Below are 23,910 nucleotides of genomic sequence, written 5' to 3' on the forward strand. Positions count from 1 at the left end.
TTGATTTCACCCAATTTACATCTAATTAACCCAACAAACCTTATATGAATTTTTCACTAATAATATTGTATTATCCAATTATAAATACTCTCTTATGTAATTAGAACAATAAATACAAATCACTCTTTTTCAAGAAAATTTACAAAGCTAATGGAAACACTCAATTACCTACAAGCACACCAAACATCAATGCAAAGTTATGAATACAAATTACAAAAAGAAAAGAAAATTATCACTTAAAACTATTAAAAAATATCTAACATGATCATCCTTTTTGATGCATCTTGAGCACTTTTTTTTCAAACAAAATGTAATGACTCTCAGAATATATATATATATATATATATATATATATATATATTAAATGAGTTTTGATGTAACTTTTCAAAAGAATGAATTTTATATATTACAATCAATTATTATCAATCATAATTGATTATTTGTGAAATAAGTGAAAGTAATATTTTACTAACATAATCTATTATATGCTTAACATAATTATGTTCAGAAAGATATAAAAAATAGTTTTTCAATGTAAATACGTTCAATATTATTCTAGAGATTGATTAATACTTTACACTTGATCATACCAAGATATTCATCAATGGAGAGAAAAGCCATCAATGCAAACATGATCAAAATCACCATAAAATCAAACTCTACCATCAAAGTATTTTTAGGATTTATTTTTAAATGAGAGTATTTTTAAGAGTAAACTTATTCACATATTGTTCTAATCATCCACTTTTTTTCTTACAAATACCTTTCCATGTATCTTCACAAGATTTTGCCAATATACTCAGAAACTTAACATAACATTTTACACTAAAATAGGAATTTCAAAATAAATAGGGAGTTTGAAGATGAAAAAGAATGGTGGAAAAATCATGTCTCCCTGATCACCTTAATTTAACATGTAGGTATTAGGAAAACTGCCTAATTTAAGCAGTAGGCCCAAATAAAGAAGTAGAAGGCCCAATTGACCCAAATTCTATGGGGCCAACAAATAGAATTGATAAAAACATCAAATTCACTACATCAATTACTACTACTACTTTTTTTTATAAGCATACAAATCACTACCACTAAACCATTAAACGCAGTTATCAAACTAGAATTGCTAATTGACTAATTCTATTATTATATATGAATTCTTTCCTAATTTAAATCTGAAATTAAAATATATTATTTTGATTTGTAGTGACTGACTTTTGAAATAATATATTTGATTGAATTAGTTTTGTATATTTTTGAAAAAATGTTTATACACTAATGTAAATATGCTGATCACATCAAAAGATGTAATATAAGGTACATTTATTAAAATTTTACGCTGACTAATTTAAAAGTCTTGTTTATTATAATTTCTTATTGCTTTACAGTACTGATAGTGTATAAAAATACAACATTTATATTTACTATGTATTTCAACCTTTTAAATTTATTTACCACTTATTAAAAAGAATAGATAAAAAAAAATCGTCTACCAAATTTAGATTCAATTGTATGAGACCATCTTTAAATTTAAACTAAAGCTAATTAATGTATACAAAAAGAATTTTTTTTTAATGTAGTGAGAAACTAAATCTATATAGATTTTTTAATGTGAAATACGCCTTTTAATAGACATAATCAGTGCGAACTTATAAATAAGTTGTACTTAAAAACATGATTTCATTTTACAGAAAATTGTGTTTATAAATACAATTTCTATTTTTTTAAAATCTAATCTGATGTTCTAGCACAACTTCAATTATTATTATTATTATTATTATTACCAAATTGAATTGGTATGAAACATATTTCAATTTAACTGAACCAGTATTTCTTTAGACGATTTCAGGGTTATTACAATGATAATAATTTTAATATTAGCATTAATAATGTTAATATAATTAAATAAAATAATTTAATTATTTTTATAATGATAATAATAAATAATTTTTAAAAAATTATACAGTAAGGTAAAAGTCCCAAACCTTGATAGTTTTACGAAGAACAAGTTGTTTAAGTAAAATTTTTGTTTGATGCAGTCTATTTCCGCTCGTAATTGACACATATAAATATATATAAAAAAAATTGTATATAAATAATTGTTTGACTTCTTTCTTAAGGCAATTGAATCCAATGACTCAGACACATATAAATATAAATATACGATAAAATAAAAAAAGGAAAAAAAATAAAAGTTAATAAAAGCGTGTAAATGACCTCTTTTTCCAACATGATATCTCTCCCTTTGCTCAATATGCGTCCTTATTCATGCATACGTATAAACGCTTACCTAAATACTGATAAAAATGAAAATGTAGTTAACAATAATGAAGTTTACAAGACACACGAGACCACAAAATTGAACATTATTGGAAAAAGCGTGACGAGTTTTGACGCAAATAATTTCACGATACGTAAACACTTTTGTTTGTGTGATATATATTTAGCACTGGTTTCTAGTGTTGAAGGTATTTTGCAGTACACGGCCACTCTCTACAAAGGTATTTCCAAAGTTCTTAATAACATTCCTTACTTTTTACGCACTTCCATGCATTCTTCCCATCTTCTTCTCTTTCTTTCTTTTGGTTTTCACTTTGATGGGTCTCTTAATTCTCCTAAGTTTTAACTAATATTCATTATTGGTTTCTCTATGGATATTCAAATGTTATTGTATTGTGTAGTAAGAGAAAGCTCACATAGTTTTTTTAGTTGTTTATATTCTTCTATCAGAATTGTAATCTTGCTTTCATAATTTATACTGATCTCTGCAATATAAATTTGTGTTGTATTATGTATTCAAACTCTTTCTGATTGAAGAGTAGTTAGGCCTGTAAGTAACTCCATCTAATGGAGTTTTAATTTTTCAATGGATGTTATTATTTTCGTCTTAAGCATGGTCCACAAATTTACCATTCACGTTACTCAGTTTTATTTTTTTGCTTTAAACTGTGTTATTTGACCTTTTCTGCTTTATAGTCTTCAGTTTTTTCCATCATATCCATTGAATTTTAGTGTCATTTGGTAGTGTGAAACTCTTTCTTCACTCCTGGAAAAAGAGGAGGGGGATAAAATTGTAGCCAAATCTCAATTTTACAAACTTTTGTGCTATTATAGAGATTTCTTTTTTCTGTGAGTGTTTAGCTTTTTCTTATATTGAGAAAGTGGAATATGCATTCCGCTTATAATGGGTGGGTGGTATTTATGGTTTCTGTTTGGTGTTGTTATAATGCGGTAGACTTTTAGGGTGATTGTGATATCATTACGCGCGTGCTGCAAAAAGGACAAAAACAATCAATTTGTGTTCTCCTCAACCAATGTGAAGCTATTTGTTGTGGAAGTTTCAAATTAAGGGGTCGACTTTTATCTATATTATCTATATCAGATTCTAATATTCTGTCAGTGTTCCTGTTTCTATTATTTCCAAATAGCCCAGTTGGCCAATTCAGTTCACAATTTTGTCTTCTTGTTTTTATGGTGATAATTATCTCTTCACTTCTCTCAGGAAGCCAAGAAATTGATTTTATTTTCTGCAGGTTATGAACCTTTGAAGGGATAACAGAGAAAAAAGAACCAGCCAATAGGAAATTGGATTGATACTATGGCAGAAGATGACATATACACACAAGATGGGACAATTACCATCTCCAAGAAACCTGCCAACAAGAAAAAGACTGGAAATTGGAAAGCTTGCTATTTTATTCTTGGTATTGATTTCATTTTGTTAATTTTTATCTTAGAAACTATGTTGTCTTAAGGTGCATAAACTCTGAAATTTAGTTTATGCTTGTACTAAAACTTGAAGATCCTAAGATGCTGAATTTTAATTGAACCATTTTGTGGCAGGAAATGAATGTTGTGAGAGATTAGCATACTATGGTATGAGTACAAACCTGGTGAACTATCTTCAGGAACGTTTCAACCAGGGAAATGTAACTGCTGCAAATAATGTCACAACCTGGTCGGGAACGTGCTACCTCACACCATTGATTGGAGCCTTTCTAGCTGATTCATACTTAGGAAGATATTGGACAATTGCCAGTTTCTCAGTTATCTATGTCATTGTAAGTTCAGAAAATTTGTTTTTCTTGTTTGAGCCCCATAAAAAGTCATTTAGTTTTCACTCTTCTGTGTTCTTGTTTCTTGAATTCCATTTATGTTGCTTTCAAGTTTCAACTCAATTGAGAAAACAATATCTTCACTTTCACTACGATTTGAGAACAATGATATCAAATAATTTTATCTTTAACCTTCATTCTATCTTTAACACATTAATCCTTTGAAATTTGCAAGTGATTTAAACTTTTGTTATGTGCCTTTCAGAACCATATTGTATTATGAATAATAGACATTTTGTTACTTATTCTGGTTCATGCAATTAAACTACAAACCTATTGATTTGACTAATAACTCATCGATCTAGTACTTGACCGAGTTAACAATTGGGCCGGTTTTTAAAACATTGCTTCCAACTCAATTGAGAGAACATGTTCATTTTCACATGATTTGAGAACAACATGATATCAATAGTTTTATCTTTTAACATTCATTCTATCTTTCAGCACATTGCATTCATTCCATCTGAATTTCAACTTTTGTTCTATTTAAACTGCCTTTCAGAGTCCTTTTATGCAGAAAAAAAGAGGATAAAATAGCACAGCAAGCAATGATGAATAAGCTTTTGTTAATGCATGTTTATTTACTATGCAGGGGATGATACTTCTAACACTGTCTGCTTCTGCCCCTGGAATAAAGCCATCGTGTGATGCTAATGGTTGCCATCCAACATCAGCCCAAACTTCAGCTTGCTTCATAGCACTCTATCTGGTTGCTCTTGGAACTGGTGGTATCAAACCATGTGTCTCAGCTTTTGGTGCAGACCAATTTGATGATTCCGACAAGAAAGAGACAATAAGGAAGAGCTCTTTCTTCAACTGGTTTTACTTCTCCATTAACATCGGTGCACTTGTTGCTTCTTCGGTATTAGTTTGGATACAAATAAATGTTGGCTGGGGATGGGGTTTTGGAGTTCCTGCTGTTGCAATGGTTATTGCAATTATATTTTTCTTTGGTGGTAGTAGACTCTACAGACTTCAAATACCTGGAGGCAGTCCCCTTACAAGGATTTGTCAAGTCATAGTTGCAGTCTTGAGGAAAATCAGTCTTCAAGTGCCAGATGATAAGTCTCTTCTTCATGAGACAGTAGATGTGGAATCTGTCATCAAAGGGAGCCGCAAGCTGGATCACACAAACCGCTTCAAGTGAGTTATAAAAGAAACTTCCAAATCTACTTCATATAAATTTTCATTAGTCATGAAATGAAATATTATTTTCTCGGTTTTTTAGGCACAGTCTTTACATACTATTCTAATTTTGAGTGTAGGATAGAGGCATTTATATTATAGCTAATAAAGAGAGTACTTTCCTGATAATTAAGAACTTTAAGTGTAACTTGAGGATAATTTTAGATCTGGTCCAAGAGTAACTATGGTTGTAGAAACTTTATTGAAACCCTTAAATTCAGAATATGGTAAAGTAGCCCGTCAACAACTTGTGTGTGAGACTATATATTATCAGTGGTCCAATAGTGATCCAATAGCGGGTGGCCTGATAAGTCCAACAAATTCTCGTTAGGAAATACTCGAAATGACTTTAGCATAAGAAGTGTACTTTAAGTCTAACTCAATCTTATAAAACCGGTTTATAAGGTTTACTTACCTACTATGAAATGTTCTTATTTTTAGTGAATGTGGGATCTACTGATCTCTTCAAGTTTGATTTATATTCTTGTGTATTTTCTGAAGACAATATGTTGATGATTCCATCTAGGTGTTTGGATAAGGCAGCGGTAGAGACCCAATCTGACCATACCACAAGATTGCCAAATCCTTGGAGGCTTTGCACTGTGACACAAGTTGAGGAAGTAAAATCAATTATCTCTTTACTCCCAGTTTGGGCATCATTGATTGCCTTTTCAACTGTATACGGACAAATGGGCACCATGTTCGTTCTACAAGGCAACACAATGGACCAGCACGTTGGCCCTCACTTCAAAATCCCATCAGCATCCCTCACCATTTTCGACACACTAAGTGTCATCTTCTGGGCTCCGTTTTATGATCGCATCATTGTTCCATATGCAAGCAGGTTCACTGGCCACAAACATGGGTTCACGCAACTCCAAAGAATTGGAATTGGCCTTGTCATCTCCACCATAGCCATGGTTGTTGCTGGCATTCTAGAAGTTGTTCGCCTTGACATAATCAGAAAAAACAACTACTATGATTTTCAGACCATCCCCTTGTCAATCTTCTGGCAAGTGCCCCAGTATTTTCTTGTTGGATGTGCTGAAGTTTTCACCAACATTGGTTCCTTACAGTTCTTCTATAGTGAGGCACCAGATGCCATGAGAAGCTTTGGCATGGCTCTCTCACTTACAACTAATGCCGTGGGAAGTTATGTTAGCACACTGCTTGTCACCATTGTTACTAAGATCACCACAAGACATGGTAGTGTTGGTTGGATCCCTGACAATCTCAATAGAGGCCATCTTGACTACTTTTACTGGCTTTTGACCATTCTTAGCTTTCTCAATTTCATTGTGTTCCTTTGGATTGCAAAGAGATACAGCTACAAGAAGGTGGCTGCAAAATAGCTTGGGGTTCGACAGCTCTCTTTGCTGAACACTCTTTTTACTACTTCTTATCTTTCTTCAACAATTATTGTATACATGTTATTTGGAGTGTTTTGGTATGTTCAACATAGTTCTATTAGTTTTTTGGATTCTAATTTCCTTTTAACTTAAGTGTACATGCTTGTGATTTGATCCAAAATCTTTTGTGCCAATCCATTGGGTTTGTTCTTGATGCTTCTGGGTTACCATTTCTTACAATTAATACCTTATTTTTAAAAAAGTATTAAAAATGATAAAATAAATATTGCATTGATAGGACAAAATATGATTTATTTGACTTATTAACTCATGGATTAAAAAGTTACTTAAATTTTGATTTGGCTATCTTTTCAACTCTCATAAATTACATAATATATAAAATAATGTAATGATGTAAGTTCTAAGCATTAATTTCTTCATATTTATTTCGAATTTTGTGCTGTGTGTTTAGAATTTTGACTTACCTATATATGTTATATATTTTCTCTAACACTTTTTTTTCTATCACATCGTATAATCTTCTACATTACATTCTTCACTTTCCCTCTCTAGATCTAGATGTCTTTTAGAGTATATGAATAAAGTATTATACTATTTAAATATTATATAAATTATATTGTCTTTCTCTAAACTTAATATTTCTTCAATTTATTTTGCTATTTTTCATTAAATCCCCCACAATTTCTTAGTTATAAAATGAAAAATCATTTCAAGATTTCAATTGAAATTAATTAACTGAAGACTTTAGTGAATTTTAGAGAAAAAAAGTAAAATCTAACTTTTTATTCACTTTAAAGTTTTTTCTTTAAAATCGGATTAATCATTAAATCAGTCACGATACTGATTCAATGTTTACTGGTCGAACCAACCATTGAGAAATGATTGACCTATTATTAATAAAGCAATAGAAATAATTAAATAATATAAAAATAACATTAGAAAAATATAACATCACAATTTAATAATACTAAAAATTAAAATAACATGCTTTATAAGTTTTTTTACTTTCAAAATACGCTTAAAAATTTAATATATTTTAATATTTAAGTGTAAGTTTCAACCATATATATTACTAAGTGAACTTTAAGCCTAACTCAACCCCATAAAACCGACTCAATGAGGTGAGGTTTGCACCCACTTATATACTATGAAAGACTCTAATCTCTAGTCGACGTGAGATCTCCAATACACAATAATATTTTTTAAAATAACAAGTTTCTTTATAAAATGAGAAATGTTTTACGTCTTTTGTTTCAAAAAATTGAAATAACTTTAAATTTTTTAAAAAATGGTTGATATTCGGTTTTTCGACTTTTGGATTGCTTCAATTGAAGGTTAGTTTGTAATTTTAATGGATTAAACATTATTCATTGTATTATAAAATAGAACAGATAAGAGAACAAAGATGAACAAAAGAGTAAAAGGAAGACAAAGGATATAAGAGTGGATATATCTTCAATTGTGTATTGAATCAGAACACACAGTCTCAATATATACAAGTTGTACACTCATTCTACGTCTAGCCCAATAAAGAAATAATCAATCAATAAATACTAGAATCATAACAGACAAAAACAAAATAAAGGTTATTCACCTCTATAAAGAGAAACAACTAATAATTAGAAAATACACACAATTAATATTAGGATCCTTTTATAACTCTGGTATCCATATCCTTTAATAATATGGATACCAGAGTTATAGAAAGTTTATCTTGCATCTTAGTAAAACCAATTATTTTCAAGGAGTTTTTGTCTTGAATGTGACAGCCATTAGAGTCAAAGGTAAGAACACAAGATAATTTATCAATCAATTTTGCTACTCAGAGAAGATTAAAATTGAAGTAAGGAATGTACAAAACATTGTCTATGACATGATTTTGATTGAGAAAAACACTTCCAGAATAATTGGCAATGACTTGATTTCCATTTGGTAATTTGACATAAATAGGATTAATTTGATGATATGAAGTGAAATAAGTTAAGGATGAACAAATGTGATCAGTAGCACCACTATCAATAATCCAAGAACTGAAGGAAGAAATAAAATTATTACCAGTTTGATTGGAAGGAATAACAAAGACTTGATTAGAAACATTGTCACTAAATTTGGTATGTTGTAAAAGAGCTAACAATGTTTGATACTACTCAGGAGTAAAACCAGTTTGTTGAGACTCCACTTTTGACTTTGAACCTTCATGATTATGCTCATTATTAATAAAATCTGTATTCTGAAAAACTACATTAGTATGACTTTGATCATGGTTCATATTTTTAAACTTGAAATGAGGTGGAAAGCCATGCTTTTTATAGCATGTATCAATGGTATGCCCTGTCTTTCCACAATGACTGCAATTTTTGGGAGTATATCCTCTTCCATAGCTTCCTCTTCCGTATCCAACACTTCTGCCATAGGTTGTAACATTGTTTTTATAACCTCCTTTGCTAGTAACAATCATTGCCTTGGATTGATTACCAAATATTTGTCTCTCTTGTTGTGTAACAAGAGAGAAACTCTATTCAAGGATGGCAAAGGGTCCATCAATAGAATTTGAGTTCTCACAGTCGAATAATTATCATTTAGCCCCTTAGAAGTTTGATAATTTGGTCTTATGCTTTATATTTAGAAACATTCACAAGAGCATTGCAGGTACATTTAGAGGCACATGAACAAGTAGATAGCGGGCGAAAAAGATCAAGTTCATCCCAAAGAATTTTTAATTGAGTGAAATAGTTTGTAACAGTCAACTCACCTTGTTTAAAAGAAGAAATCATCTCCTGGATATCAGAAATACGCATCATGTCTCCTTGTGAGAACCTTTCCTTTAAATCATTCCATATGTCAAAGGCATTGTCCATACAGATGATGCTCTGTGCAATGCATTGAGAAACAACCTTGAGAATCCAGGAAACAACCAACATATTGGCTCTCTGCCATGTTGGAAACAATGAGTTGGTACTATTGGGAGCTTCTATAGTTCCATCTATGAAACCTATTTTGTTCTTTGAAATTAGGCTCATTTGAAACGAACGAGACCAATAATGATAATTTGGCCCCTCAAGAATAATAAAGACAATAAGAAAGGAATGATTATATGATGAACTAACATGATAAGGTGAACTAAGATCTTGTGAGGGATCAACAACTTAACCCATGCATAAATGTAGCAACCAGAGCTCTGATACCATATTACAAAGTGGACTTCAAGTCTAACTCAACCCCATAAAACCAACTCATGGGGTGAGGTTTGCACCCACTTATATACAATGAAATATTCTCATCTCTAGTCGATGTGGGATCTCCAACACACACCCCTCACGCCGAGAGTGACAGCTCGTGCGTGGGAGAACATATTATGGGTGGTCCGATAACGGACCGATAGCGAGTGACACTATAGGCCAATAAACACTCGCTAGGATAGGCTTTAAATGGCTCTGATACCATATTATAAAATAGAACAGATATAAACAAAAGAGAACAAAGATGAACAAAAGAGTAAAAGGAAGACAAAGGATATGAGAATGAATATATCTTCAATTGTGTATTGAATCAGAACAAATAGTCTGAATATATACAAGCTGCATACTCATTCTAGGTTTAACCAAAGAAAGAAATAATCAATCAATAAATACTAGAATCATAACAAACAAAAACAAAATAAATGTTATTCACCTCTATAAAGATAAACAACTAATAATTAGAAAATACACAATTAATATTAGGATCCTTCTATAACTCTGGTATCCATATCCTTTAATACATTGATTCTTTTTTCCGATTTAAGTGGTCAGTCTGAATCCAGTTTTGACAACATACCTTTAAAGTGGCAAAATTTGAGAAAGAGAGAGTGTGTGGGAGGAGGAAGAGGGATATAAAAAGAGGATGAGTGAGGGAGAATGTTATGGTTGAAAGTTTGGATAGTTTGCAATGGATATTATATTCAAATGCTAATAGTTTCATTGTGAAATGTTAGTATTATGAGTAGGTTGCATAATAAAACTTTTTTCTTTCATAAACATAGGACAATGGTTTTCAAGATTGAATATACTTTAACACCAATAAAAAAAATTAGATTGAGTGGTGTTTGTCTTGAAGTTAAACCATTTCAACAATTCAACCAATGAACTTCACAAATTAATTGAAGAAAAAAAATATACCATGAACCACAATTTTGTTACATATACTTTTGTAAAAAAATTACTAGATCTAAGATATACTTATTGTAACAGCGTGAAATGAAACAATCATAGACCCCCAACACACGGTCCTTTTTTTTCTTTCTTCTTTCTCTCTCTATCTCTCTAACTTTCTCCCTTCTCTCTTCATTTCTCACTTCATACATCATCTATTTTAGAATCTGATTACACCATGTTGTAACTGAGGAGTTAAGGAACATTTCTACCCGATCAGATTTCCGAACAAACTAAGTTCATTTTTACTTTAAAGATCCCTTATTCTTTATTTTTCTCTATGATTTAATCATCAATCTTAGTGAGGTCAGTTGAGAAGAGTGTTCCTATCAACTTATTCTACTATATAGTGAATTTCTATTATGTTTGGATAACTTGCATTAGACCCTTAAATCTTGAAGCTTATCCAGACTGAGATGATAAAATTCTAAAAGTTGTTTGGAAAGCAAGCAATTAAGGTAGGGAAGCTAACTTTATTTTTTAATAGTACCCTAGGCTAGAAGATCTGAATGTGGAGGGGACGTGGTCCCAATATTGTGTTGTTTGTTTATATATTATTTAAACTTGTAGAAATATTAGATTTTGATGGTTTAGTATTTAAGTGGTTTTTTTTTTAATGTTAAATAGACTTTTTAGTGTTATGGATCGTGTTTTGAATGATATTGTATGATGAAAATGGTATGAAATTGAATTCATACATTTGGGATAATGTATGTGATGAGCATATATTTATTCACACTCACTAGCCTTATTCATAGATTATTGGACTATAATAATAAATAAATCCATTGTTTTAATTAATATTCTTATAATTGGGTTTATTTGGGCCTTAACTATTATTATTGTTAATTTTGTGTTTTTAGAGTAAATTATTCGGAGGAAGCTTCCACCTTTGTGAATGGGCCAAATATGCAAAAGTCCAAGTTGCTTCTTGAACCAAAACAGAAAAAATATTCTGAGGAGAAGAAAGAGAAAATAAAAGCTACAAGATTCCAGAAACAGAATTGGAAGCAAATCTTCTGCAAAATAAAAAGAATTATGGAAAGTGGAAACTGTTTACAAAATATAAACTACAATATTCTCTCAAGATCCTTGGAGCAGAAAAGCCTATAAAAGGACACAAGCATAAAGGAGAAAAGAGGGAGCTTCATAGGGTTTTCTTAGTTTATTTTCTTCTTAGTAATTCTTTTGTTTTGCCTCCGCATGGAAGGCTAAACCTTTTTGGTTGATTCTTTTGTAATTCCCCATTGAGTTTTGAGGTTTTGTTCAATAAAAGTTTCGATTTTTAATTCTCTATAGCAGTTGTTTTTATTGTCTAATCTCCTGGAAAACTGGTTTTTGTGAGAGGTTGTACTTGAACGCATGATTGAGAGTCTTCCTTATCTTAAACTTTGGTTTCTTAGTTAGTTCGCATTGTTCTAATTAATTTCTTGGGCGCATGATTCAAGAGAGAGGAGGTAAGCATTCCCATGGAGTATACGCATGGAACAAAGTGGGTATGGATTAAACCAGTAGACGCATGTTTTACTGGTGAGTTTCAGTTGAATCAGATCGACGCATGTTCAATCTGGTTTAGCTCTGTTGGAGGATTGAGAAAAGATTAATCTTTAGAGAACCTGTGAAGAATTCAATGGTGGAAGAACTTGGGATCAACCGTTTTTTATTTGCTATTTTAATCTCTTTTATATTTTTTGCATAACTATCTCAAACCCCCTTTTCATCTTTATTGTTATTGCTAACTTTTATTGCTTGCAGATAGATTTTAAACCTTGATCAATTGATTTTACTATTGGATTCGTTGGGAGACGACTTGGGGTCATCTGGCCACAATTAACTATCATCTTTCTAGTGTTAGACAAGTCTACGCTAGAATCATATTAATTTGACAACAAAACGACAGCTATCAGTATGGACTGATGTTTGTTTGTGTATTAAGTATTGATGTCTATGTGGTAACAAAGATCTCCGAGGTTCACTGATGATCTAAGTCACATAGATTAAAATATCAAGTGGTGAGAAGCTGATGGGGGAGTTCATTCACACCCTCACATATGAGATGCACAACTTGGGTTGTATTGAACTTACCCTGATCCTTTCTTTTGGATTCACTAGTAATCTTTAGATCAGGTGTTGTGCCTTTTGGGATGTTCATGAAAAAGAAAATAACCTGAAAAAAGTATTGATCTCATTATTGCCAAGAAGATAAGTTCAATTCCTATGTTATTATTTTCGTCCTCCGCATCAAAGATTGTCACTTGCAAATGTAAGTAGTCAATCGTAGTATTGATGTCACATAATAAGAAAAATTTAGGAGAAAATTTTTGGAAATGCCCAAATTGAAACGTAAGTAAATAATTTTTTTTAAATTACGTTGTGAGTGAATATATGTTCTTGGTGTGTTTGATCACATGGGGTAAATTAAATCATTATTGTTTGATATTGTGTATGGAGGAACCTAGTTCATGCAAAGTTTTTGCTTGATTAAAATGTTTTGTGGATGGAAACAACACATTTGAAAATATGATAGTTTGAGTGAGGCATACGTGTAGGACTGGGGACTTGAAGCTAAGGGTTGTTGGATTAACGAAGGTAGAAAAAGGAAATTAAGATGAAATTGCAAGTTTAAGAAAAATAAATTGAAAGACTAGAGAAAAAATGTTATGGTTATTCTAATAAAGTTGTGGTGTCAAATTGAAAAATTACAAGAAAAATAATTGTTTTTAAAGAAACAAGGTGAAGGTGTTAGGTTTTGTAATCATAGTTATATAATTATTCATAACTTGTTAGGATATTTTTATTATATTTTTATAATTGTTCATAAATTGTAAGTGTTAAATTGTAAGTGTTGTGTTAATAGAGTAATAAGTGATTTTTATTTTGAAATAGTTGTGTTACAGGTGTGGTAGGTTGAATTGTTTAATATGGAAAGTCTGAAACACATAATTGTATACATTTTTTTTCAATAAAAGAGTTTACATAGTTGTTAATTGTGTAACAACATAAGAGTTAAACAAAGGAGAATTACAGTAAGACATGTGAAATTAAAACAATGTGATCTCCAAAAATAAAATAATAAACAAAATACTTAAGGTTCTCATGCCTTTGAGATAGTCAAAAGGTGCAAACAATTGCACATAACACTAAAAGAGAGTAAACTAAATAATATTCCTCAAAATAAACAAGTGTTTTTTCTAGTCCAACATAAATGTTTTATAAAAATCATAATCAAACAATTCCTATTATTATAAACACTTGCCTTCAAATAGTCATTTTTTTTTCATTGTTTGTTACTATATTTGGTTGAATGATTCCTTTATATTATTAGAGTTTTCTTGTGAAACATTTTTTCACATCATTCATGTCAAAACACTAAAAAAAGTAAACTAAATAATGTTGCTCAAAAATAAATAAAAAAAGTGTTTTTTTCAATTCAACATAAATGTTTTATAAAAATCATAATCAAACAATTTCTATTATTAGAAATACTTGTCTTCAAATTGTCATTTTTTTTTCATTGTTTATTATTATGTTTGTTTGAATGATTCCTTTAATTTATTAGAATTTTCTTGTGAAACATTTCTTCACATCATTCATGTCAAAAAACAAAAATTCTAGTCATAGTACTATTATGAGATTACATAACTAGTCATTGTATCTAGTTGTATGGTTAACAACCTTAAATGACCAAGTATTTTTTATTGGGTTTGCAACTCTTCGAGATCTTAGGTACAAGTTTGTCATGAACATTCTTTATATTTTATGTCTTTTTCATATATGCTATAATTTCTTTTGTAGTTGGTGCCTTTGATGACCTCTTTAGCATTACTTTTTCCTACAAAATAACCAATTAGTATTATTATACAGGAACCATCTTAGTAGTATTTTCAACTTTGGCCTATTTATCCTAGTCAAACAAGAATTTCTTAAACATCTATCTTTAAGTTATGTAGCATATTACCAAAGTTGTGTTTATTGTTTGATGAAATCACCATCAATGACCTCATTCACAATTTGTTAGTCCTCCCATGCCCTCGACAAGGATATTCCAATCGAATAACTAGTCTTGATTTCACTAATGATATCCTTTAACGACATGTCAACTAATGGAGTTCTCATCTTGTTGATTAAGACCTTATCAACTTATGATGATTTGACACTTTTTTTTAAAAAAATCTTTCAATATGTGTTTAGGATTAAAGTCTTAAGTGTGCATCTCTTTGACTAACCAACATTGCTAACACAAACAAAATTATTCACAGAATGTTTACATCTTGCCTTTTCCCACTTTTTTCATTCAAATAAAACTTGATCTCTTTATCATTCAACATCTATCTTTAAGTTATGTAGCATATTACCAAAGTTGTGTTTATTGTTTGATGAAATCACCATCAATGACCTCATTCACAATTTGTTAGTCCTCCCATGCCCTCGACAAGGATATTCCAATCGAATAACTAGTCTTGATTTCACTAATGATATCCTTTAACGACATGTCAACTAATGGAGTTCTCATCTTGTTGATTAAGACCTTATCAACTTATGATGATTTGACACTTTTTTTAAAAAAAATCTTTCAATATGTGTTTAGGATTAAAGTCTTAAGTGTGCATCTCTTTGACTAACCAACATTGCTAACACAAACAAAATTATTCACAGAATGTTTACATCTTGCCTTTTCCCACTTTTTTCATTCAAATAAAACTTGATCTCTTTATCATTCAACATCTATCTTTAAGTTATGTAGCATATTACCAAAGTTGTGTTTATTGTTTGATGAAATCACCATCAATGACCTCATTCACAATTTGTTAGTCCTCCCATGCCCTCGACAAGGATATTCCAATCGAATAACTAGTCTTGATTTCACTAATGATATCCTTTAACGACATGTCAACTAATGGAGTTCTCATCTTGTTGATTAAGACCTTATCAACTTATGATGATTTGACACTTTTTTTAAAAAAAATCTTTCAATATGTGTTTAGGATTAAAGTCTTAAGTGTGCATCTCTTTGACTAACCAACATTGCTAACACAAACAAAATTATTCACAGAATGTTTACATCTTGCCTTTTCCCACTTTTTTCATTCAAATAAAACTTGATCTCTTTATCATTCAACATATTATACTCTAATATAACTTCTTTAAATAATTTGATATAACAAAACTCCAAACCAAATTTCCATTTAAAATATTTAAGTGATTGCTAATTAGATCTTCCGTATCTTTATTGGGAACATATCTTTCATCTAAACCATCACTGGTAAGCATCTCTCTAAGATACTTATCCTTAAGGTCTTCCTCAAGCAAACCCTATGACATAAATTCTACAACATTTTCAACCGTTGTGCTATACCTAGTTAAATGCATTATGTTTCTTCCATGTTGGACCTTTTGGCTACCATTCTTCTTTCTTTTTCTTTATCATCATTGACATTCCAAATATGCCCAAATAGGGATGGCAATGCAGGGCGGACAATGCGGACTGGCCCGCCCACCCCGCAGGCCACTACCAAAAAGCGTGAAACAGACTCATTAATCTAGTCCGCTAATTTGCTTAGGTTTGCCCTGCATAACTTGTAGTCCGTGCAAGCCAACTGTGGATCGTACGGCGTGACGGGACAGGTTGACCCACTGGCCCACATAAATAATAAACAAAAATTGTGAAGAAAGATTATACCTTACTCATTATTACATTTATTTTATTTTATTTAAAAAATTAAATTTAATGTACTAAAAAATGGAATGTTTTACTTTAATCATCTAAATGAGTTAATATTAAGACTGAGAGTGTATCTAATTTTAAGTAAAGTCTTATATTTAAAATTTGTTAATAAAAAATAATATAAGGAAGAGATTTCAATACGATACTCTTTAACAAATTAGTCATCTTCATTAAAATATTTTGTAGCAAGATACTATGATATATTTACATATATAGAGGAAAAATAAATGCAAAACAAAACTTTAATTATTTTTAATCAAACCTTCTAACAACCCTCATACTTGAATTCATATTTTTATCTTAATTAAATAAATTGAAACATGGATAAAAATTTTAATTTTTCAGCCGAAGAAATAATTTTTTTTTATAATTAATGAAATTTTAATTTTTTTGATTTCTTTTTCTTATGTGGGTTGGCCAGTAGGCCACCTCTTATGCAAGACGGGCAGTGAAATGAGTCTGCATTTATTGTAAGGGAGAGGCCAAACACAAGGTAGGCTTATGCAGAACGGAACAGACTGCATTGTCATCCCTCAGTCCAAATTAAGAATTACTCTAAAAAACACTAAATTATTTTTCACCACAAAAGTTAATATCATCTTCATCATCAAATACATAAACAACTTCAACACAAACATATTTGGTGTTAGTAAATTTTTTAATACTATGAGTAACATTGTTGTATCTATCCTCCTCACTAGCCTTATCCGCTTATCCGCTTCCATTGTGTGATCATAACTTTTGGTTGGTATTGTCTTCCTACATTTACATTGCAATCGACAAAATTTTGGAATAAGTAAACCAAAATCCTTATCTAAACCAAATGTTTTGTCTTCCTCAATAATAATTACATCAAACATCTCTAACATAAACATCCCTAACATAATCATTACCACTAACATAATCATTACCAATGTAAATTTTGGAATAAGTAAACGAAAGTCCTTATCTAAACTAATTGTTTTCTCTTCCTCAATAATAGGTACATTAAGCATCCTTAACATAATCATCACTAATGTGGAAGAAATTGCCATCCACAACACCATCATTCTCACCTGCACACTCCACAAACATTTCAGGAAATAGCACACCTTTAGTGTTACATTGTTTTCGATAATCTCCTTATACTCAAAATCAATAATCTTCCACCATAGTCTCATTGTTTGCTCACCATATCCAAAAACTGTTTTTTTTTTATCATTTAAACAACCATCAAACATTTCACATTTGTATCAATAATTAATCACCCACAATTTCATCAAAAGTAACATAAAAACACAAGAATACAAGACAAATTCTTATCTTGAATTCCAAACTCTGTACACAGCACCATTTAAAAAACGAAATGAGAATCACATTTTTGCAAACATATAAGTAATTAGAGGATAATGGGAGCATTTTCCTTCTAAAGTCCCACACACTTCCAACATTGTCGCTGCCTTCATAAATGTCACTTTACTGACATCATTCCATACTTCTAGCAAAATCGTGTAATTGTTATGAAAATTAATATTTTTAGTTCATATATAAAGATTAAATATTTATTATTAAGGATAAAGTGATAAGTTATGCCCAATTTAACAAATTTATAAAATTAACTAATTTACCTATTTTTTGGACCACATAATTCGACAGTGTGCCTTATAATAAAGATCAAAGTAATACAATTTATAACATAAGACTAGAGAGAAAATACTTAAACGAACATTTACTGAAACAAGTGTGAATATTAAGATAGTTGATGAAACCATATGTTCATTCATATTATTTCAATCTAATTTGAAAAATATTGATTTCAAATTTGGATTGAAAATAATGTAACATGAATAAGGATATAAAATAATTCAATATACAATTTGTTGGCTCATAAGTTTGATTTTGGATTGAGCAGGACATCCTTAATTTGAAGCTTGAGATAAAGTAGTAAAATAGTTCTATCTTTCTAATAAAAATGTCTCTGTCCTTGTGAAGATAATGCTCAGAAAACAAGAGGCCCAAAATAGTTGAACCCAGCCGAGAGCCCCTTTCTCCCTTGGTTCCCTTCATTGTTTTCCAACCCATGCAATGCAAATACATGCTTCCACTGCCATGAAAAGATGATTGCCCTCAAATCCATTCATCCTTCCACTCCTACCAATATCAAGTATAACATCCACCGCAGCGGAATCCTCAACACAAAAGGTTATACTGTGTGCCTCTGCAAGTCCAATGAATCTGATTCTCAAGCTCCCCAACCAGGAGATACACGTAAGCAAGAACTGCTAGTACAAATTGCAATGCTTCAAACTCAAAAAGTCCGTCTCACAAATTATATAGATGAGAGATCTGCATATTTAGCCAAGTTCGGTGAAGAAGCCAAGGCTGAGTTTGACAAGATTGGAGAAGATGCCCTCCAAGGATTAGATGAAGCTAGTGCCAGAGTACGCTTCAACTTTTGAGTTAACTTTTTTATTTGTATTTTGTTTTGGTTAGGAAAAGGCTCAAACCACGGTTAGGGAAAACTTTGTCTCTAGTGCCAAACACTAACCAATCAATCATCAAGCACAGCATGAAGGAAAATCTACATGCCAAAGGTATTTTAGTAATAACCTCTTGTGTTCATTTGTGTTTGGCAGATAATAGCAAACATAGAGAGCCAGAAGGAAGAGTTTGAGGAATCTGCAGAACTCTTCAGACAAGAGATTCAGGAGCGCGAAAAGGAACTACATGAGTTTGAAGTTCGAATGGAGGATGGAAGAAACGAAGGGCTATTCTTTAAGAACCTTAGAAAGAAGGCACCTGTTGACAAAGCAAAAGCTAAAGAGGAGGCAGAAAAAATAAAAAATGTAGCTAGAGAAAAAGCTGGTAGCAGAACAAGAAAAGGCATGTACCTCTTCTTTATTGGCCTGCTTACCTTTGCAATAGTTGATTCTACTGCCTCATCATCAACTGATTGGAGGAAAGAAGCAGTTCTTGGAGCTATTCTTCTGGCTTTAGTTTGTCAGCTCATCTACGAACAGTCGATGTCATCAGAAACTGGAAAAACAATAAAGGCCGATACTGAAGAAAAAAAGAACTGAAGTTCAACTTATACTGAGATTAACTACGAATTTCTGGGAAAGAAAGAATTATTTAATGATATTGCATGAGCAATAAACCCAGGTGGAAGCTTATAACTTGGGCCTGATAACATCATGCAGCTTTGCTTTGGCATCAACAACAGCAGATATTGGTTACAATCACCAAAATCTGGGTAACTAGGTTACGTGTGATGCTTTTCCTTCATATATTTTGTTAAAACAGAAAAACATACTCTTATAATTATCCTAGCTTTTAGAAATGTACATTTGTAAGCTAACTTGTATCTCTGTATCTCCTGTCATGAACTAAGAACTACACAATGTTATTAATTTCTGTACTGCTTAACAAGTTGGTTAATCAATTAGAAAAGTATAGTAATTGCTGCCTGAAATTACAATAAGGCCTGAGGCAGATAAATATCCCAAAAATCCAAACTAATTACCCTTTTCTGTTCAGCCAACTCCAAAATTTAGGCACCCCATAAACAAGCTGCATTGCACCCAAGTACCTGATACCGTAATGTGCCTATGAATTAGATGTAGTCCATCGCCAGCAGCTATTTGCCCAGGGCCTTTAAATTTCCTTCAAATCGCTAGCAGGAAGCATAAAAAATGGTGCTTGGACTCATACCTAAACATCTCAGGAATCCCTTTTCCTGTGAAAGACCAGTAAAATCTTGTGTTTTGGTATAATACTTGTAGGCTTGTAGCTGATGTTGTCAACTAGTGGGAAAAATATTGAAAAAATTATTTTACAAAATTAGTGCACATCACAAAAGAATCAAGTCGAAGCACCTTAAAATATCAATGCTCTAACTAATATATTCCAGGTAATGGCAGTTGGCAGAACACCATGCCCCAAAGCATCATTTAGAACCTCAATTGCATCTGTTACTCTACCACAAGAACAGAGTCCCTTAAGAGTAATATTATACGAGATGATGTCGGGTTGTAGCTCATCTGCTGAGATGTGATCCCAAATCATTGATGCCATTTTGCAGTTTCCAACTTTGTAAAAACCCTCCATAATGGTATTGTAAGTCACAAGGCTAACACACTTCCTCTGCCTCATCTTTGAATAAAGCTGCAGAGCATCCTCCACTTTGCCAGAACAACAAAGTCTATGGATGACAATGTTGTACATAGTAATATCAGGCATATGCCCTGTGTTAAGAAACTGATGCCACAACCTAAGGGCTGTCTCCCCCATCCTGTTCCCATAAAGACCATCTATCAACATACTGCATGTGATAATATCTGGTTTCCATCCTTTTTGCAACATTTCATTAACATAATCAGAAGCCTCAGGAAATCTTCCAGCTCTCAGTAATCCATTTATAAGAATATTATAGGACACAACATTTGGTGAGCAACCTTTGCGGCTCATTTCCCTAAAAGCTTTAACAGCACTGTCAAGTTTGGAATGTTTAACAAACCCATCAATCAGCACATTACAAACATAAAGGTTCAATTGACAGCCACGCTTATTCATAAGTTCTACAACTCCACTCACCTCATCTAATCTTCCTTCTTTGCACAAAGCTTTTATCATTGAGGAGTAAGTAAAAGCATCCACATCCACACCACCTTCCTTCTGTTCAGCCTCTTCCAACACCCGCAAAGCCCAACTCACATGTCCATTCGTACACAAACCCTGAATCATCACACAATACGTAGCAGAATCTGCCTTCGACAAACTACCCCACATCGACATGGCCTCCTCAACCTTCCCATTCTTAAACAACCCCTTGAGAAATATGTTATAACTTCTCACGTTTCGCAAACCCCAGTTCCCCATCTCCTCCCACAACTCAACACATTCCTCAACCTTCCCCGCCTTACAAAACCCATTAAGCATTGCATTACCCGTAACAGCATCAGGCCTAACCCCTCTTCTAACCATCTCCTCGTAAACCCTTCTAGCTCCATCCAAATCCCCCGCTTCACTCAACCCATGTACCAAAGTACTATACGTAAACAAATCATGCCTCCTGTCATTCATCTTCATCCGCTCCCATATCTCCAAACCCTCACCAAACCTCCCACACTTACACAAGCCACTAATCATCACATTATAACTCACCACACTGGGAAACATCGACTCCTCCCTCAACAACCTCTCCCACATTTCTCTCGCCTTCACAAAATCCCCCCTTTTGAAAAACCCATCAATGATCATGTTATAACACACCACATCAGGTTCCACCCCTCGCTCACGCATTTCATCAAACACTTCAAGCGCAAATCCCAAATCCCCACTCTTCGCCGTTGCACCAATCAAAGTACCGTAAGTGACCTTATCAGGGATCAACCCCGCATCCGACATCCACGTCAGCAAACCCCTAGCCTTCTCAAACTTACGCTTCTTACACAGAAGCTTCGTGAGAACGTTGTAGGTTTCGACGTTCGGCGACACGCGCGCGGCTTCAAAGTACTTGAAGAAGTCCTCAGCCCGTGCCCATTGGTTCGATTCAACGAACGCGTTGAGGAGGGTGTTGAAGGAGAGTACGGTGGGGGTGCACCCGAACACGTGCGGCATAGTTTGGAACACGTGCAGTGCTTCGTCGGGCATGCGGTTTTTGGCGTAGGCTTTGAGGAGAGTGAGGGGCACCTCCTCGGGGCAGCGGCAGCGAATGGAGGAGACGATGCGGGGCGTGTGGGCGAGGAAGAGGGCGTGGTCGGCGGCCAGGCGGCGGAGGATGTGGTGGAAGATGGCGGAAGAGGGGAGAAAGCCGGGGCGGCGCGCGGCGGCGTCGAAGAGGTGTAGGGCGGAGAGAGGGGACTTCTGGGCTTTGAGCAGCTTGAGGAGATTATGGGAAGAGAAGGACCTGCGAAGCTCCACCATAACACTGGAGAGTGGAGACCGGGGCGGAAACAATTTCCCCTGCATTGCATATTTGCGTTTGATTGTATAGAGAGTTTGGAATACCCTTATTATAATGTCTGTTTGTATTAAAAGATAAATAGAAAGAAAATCATATGTAACTTAAGTATAGGATATAGGAAGAAGAATTTTAGGAGGTTAATTTTGTTTTGTGAAGAATTTTTAATCTTAATAAACAATTTCAAAAGAAATAAAATGGTAGAAAATTATAAGAGTAATTCATTCTTGGTTTAGATTGAATTTTTTTTTACTCAAATGAGTTAAAGATTAGGGTCGAATTTCTCTTTATCAAGGATCTAAGATCTTTGGAGCTTTGTTGGATCTTCGATATTCTTGGTAGGGGTATTTACGATTATACTTTGACGTTCAAGTCAATTTAGGTATTTAGTTTAAGGTTTTCACCTATTTATAGTGGTAGTATTGGTCTTCGGTTGTATGAATGGTTAAATTATACCAAATAGGGCCCAATTGTCCCTCAATAATGATTTATGGATGTTTACTATGTATTGATCTTAATGATGTTGTTATTTTTTTTCCTACTGTGTGGGATGAGATTCGTAAGGAGTGTCGAGATGTCAAGTAGCAGGATAGGTCTTGGCAATCGGCAGTACACTTGCTTCTCAAGCTCGGGTGTAGCGAATAGTCTAAATTTGAAACAAAAGTTCGTTTCTTCGATTAGTCGATGTGTGGTTGCCTGACCGACAATGTTACATGGTCTGACTTATCGACACTCCGTTTGAAATGATCTAATGGTTGAGATTGGTCATGAGACAGTTTGTCTTCGTTTGTTTTTGCGCCTATCAATAATGTGTGTCGTGGGTTCCACATTTTGTCCGAGAGTCTGTTAGTTGAAGAGTCTTCCTAGAGATAACCATATATTCCCTTTTCGCTAATAGTTTGTTTTTGTCCGAATCAAGGGATTTCGATAAGGGGGTGCCAAATTATTTTGTAAATAACAATTATAATTTTAGTGACTCTGGGAACACTAGTAGGTCATCATCGTGGGTCTGTAGGTGGGGCTGACAATGTGTCAAAGTTGTTGCCTCTCATATCTCCAGGTGTGCCTAAGGAGTTAGGTGATAATGGCATTGGGAAGTTCGACTATGTGTGGGTGGATAGTCGAGTTTGGGAGTTCTTCTCGAGATATCGACATGCCTTTGTGCTTCAGTCCTTTGCCGACAAGTGTAGATATCCTTGAAGATGACATCTCGGATGGTATAATTTTCTTGTGCAGGTGTAAGGCCTTAAATGTTGTCTGCCTTGGACGAGAAGAATCATTTGAGGATTTTTTTTAATTTTTATTCTTATCTAATGTTTGATTGCCACTGGACGAGTTCTCTATGAGGGTCATGCTACTTTAAATGTTGCACCCAAATAGTTGGACCTCG

General features: G+C 33.0%; 3 protein-coding genes across 9 annotated transcripts; 2 read left to right on the forward strand and 1 right to left on the reverse strand.

Moving 5' to 3' along the window:
- Positions 1–2,359: 2,359 nt before the first annotated feature.
- Positions 2,360–6,857, forward strand: LOC137824245 (protein NRT1/ PTR FAMILY 8.1-like). Of its 4 annotated transcripts, none has more exons than XM_068629790.1 (5): positions 2,360–2,495; positions 3,528–3,698; positions 3,838–4,055; positions 4,702–5,252; positions 5,821–6,857. In XM_068629790.1, exons 2-5 carry the CDS (start codon positions 3,593–3,595, stop codon positions 6,644–6,646), a joined length of 1,701 nt encoding a protein of 566 aa, XP_068485891.1. In that variant the 5' UTR covers positions 2,360–2,495; positions 3,528–3,592; the 3' UTR covers positions 6,647–6,857. The 4 variants fall into 4 exon arrangements, with proteins under 4 accessions (XP_068485891.1, XP_068485892.1, XP_068485894.1 ...); XM_068629791.1 differs by lacking the exon at positions 2,360–2,495 and adding an exon at positions 2,498–3,346; XM_068629793.1 differs by lacking the exon at positions 2,360–2,495 and adding an exon at positions 2,995–3,182.
- An 11,429-nt stretch (positions 6,858–18,286) lies between these two features.
- Positions 18,287–22,565, reverse strand: LOC137824169 (pentatricopeptide repeat-containing protein At3g09060). Of its 4 annotated transcripts, none has more exons than XM_068629650.1 (3): positions 20,148–22,565; positions 19,450–19,568; positions 18,287–19,357 (listed from the first exon to the last, which is right to left on the reverse strand). In XM_068629650.1, the coding sequence occupies exon 1, from the start codon at positions 22,526–22,528 to the stop codon at positions 20,435–20,437; it is 2,094 nt and encodes a 697-aa protein (XP_068485751.1). In that variant the 5' UTR covers positions 22,529–22,565; the 3' UTR covers positions 18,287–19,357; positions 19,450–19,568; positions 20,148–20,434. The 4 variants fall into 4 exon arrangements, with proteins under 4 accessions (XP_068485751.1, XP_068485752.1, XP_068485749.1 ...); XM_068629651.1 differs by having other exon boundaries at positions 19,473–19,568; positions 20,148–22,563; XM_068629648.1 differs by having other exon boundaries at positions 19,473–19,568; positions 20,082–22,563.
- On the forward strand, positions 18,676–19,916 carry LOC137824170 (uncharacterized). The gene is made up of 2 exons (XM_068629652.1): positions 18,676–18,999; positions 19,195–19,916. Exons 1-2 carry the CDS (start codon positions 18,676–18,678, stop codon positions 19,636–19,638), a joined length of 768 nt encoding a protein of 255 aa, XP_068485753.1. The 3' UTR covers positions 19,639–19,916.
- Positions 22,566–23,910: the final 1,345 nt, after the last annotated feature.

This window comes from Phaseolus vulgaris, chromosome 8 (assembly GCF_000499845.2).
Source record: "Phaseolus vulgaris cultivar G19833 chromosome 8, P. vulgaris v2.0, whole genome shotgun sequence".
NCBI classification, from domain to species: domain Eukaryota; kingdom Viridiplantae; phylum Streptophyta; class Magnoliopsida; order Fabales; family Fabaceae; genus Phaseolus; species Phaseolus vulgaris.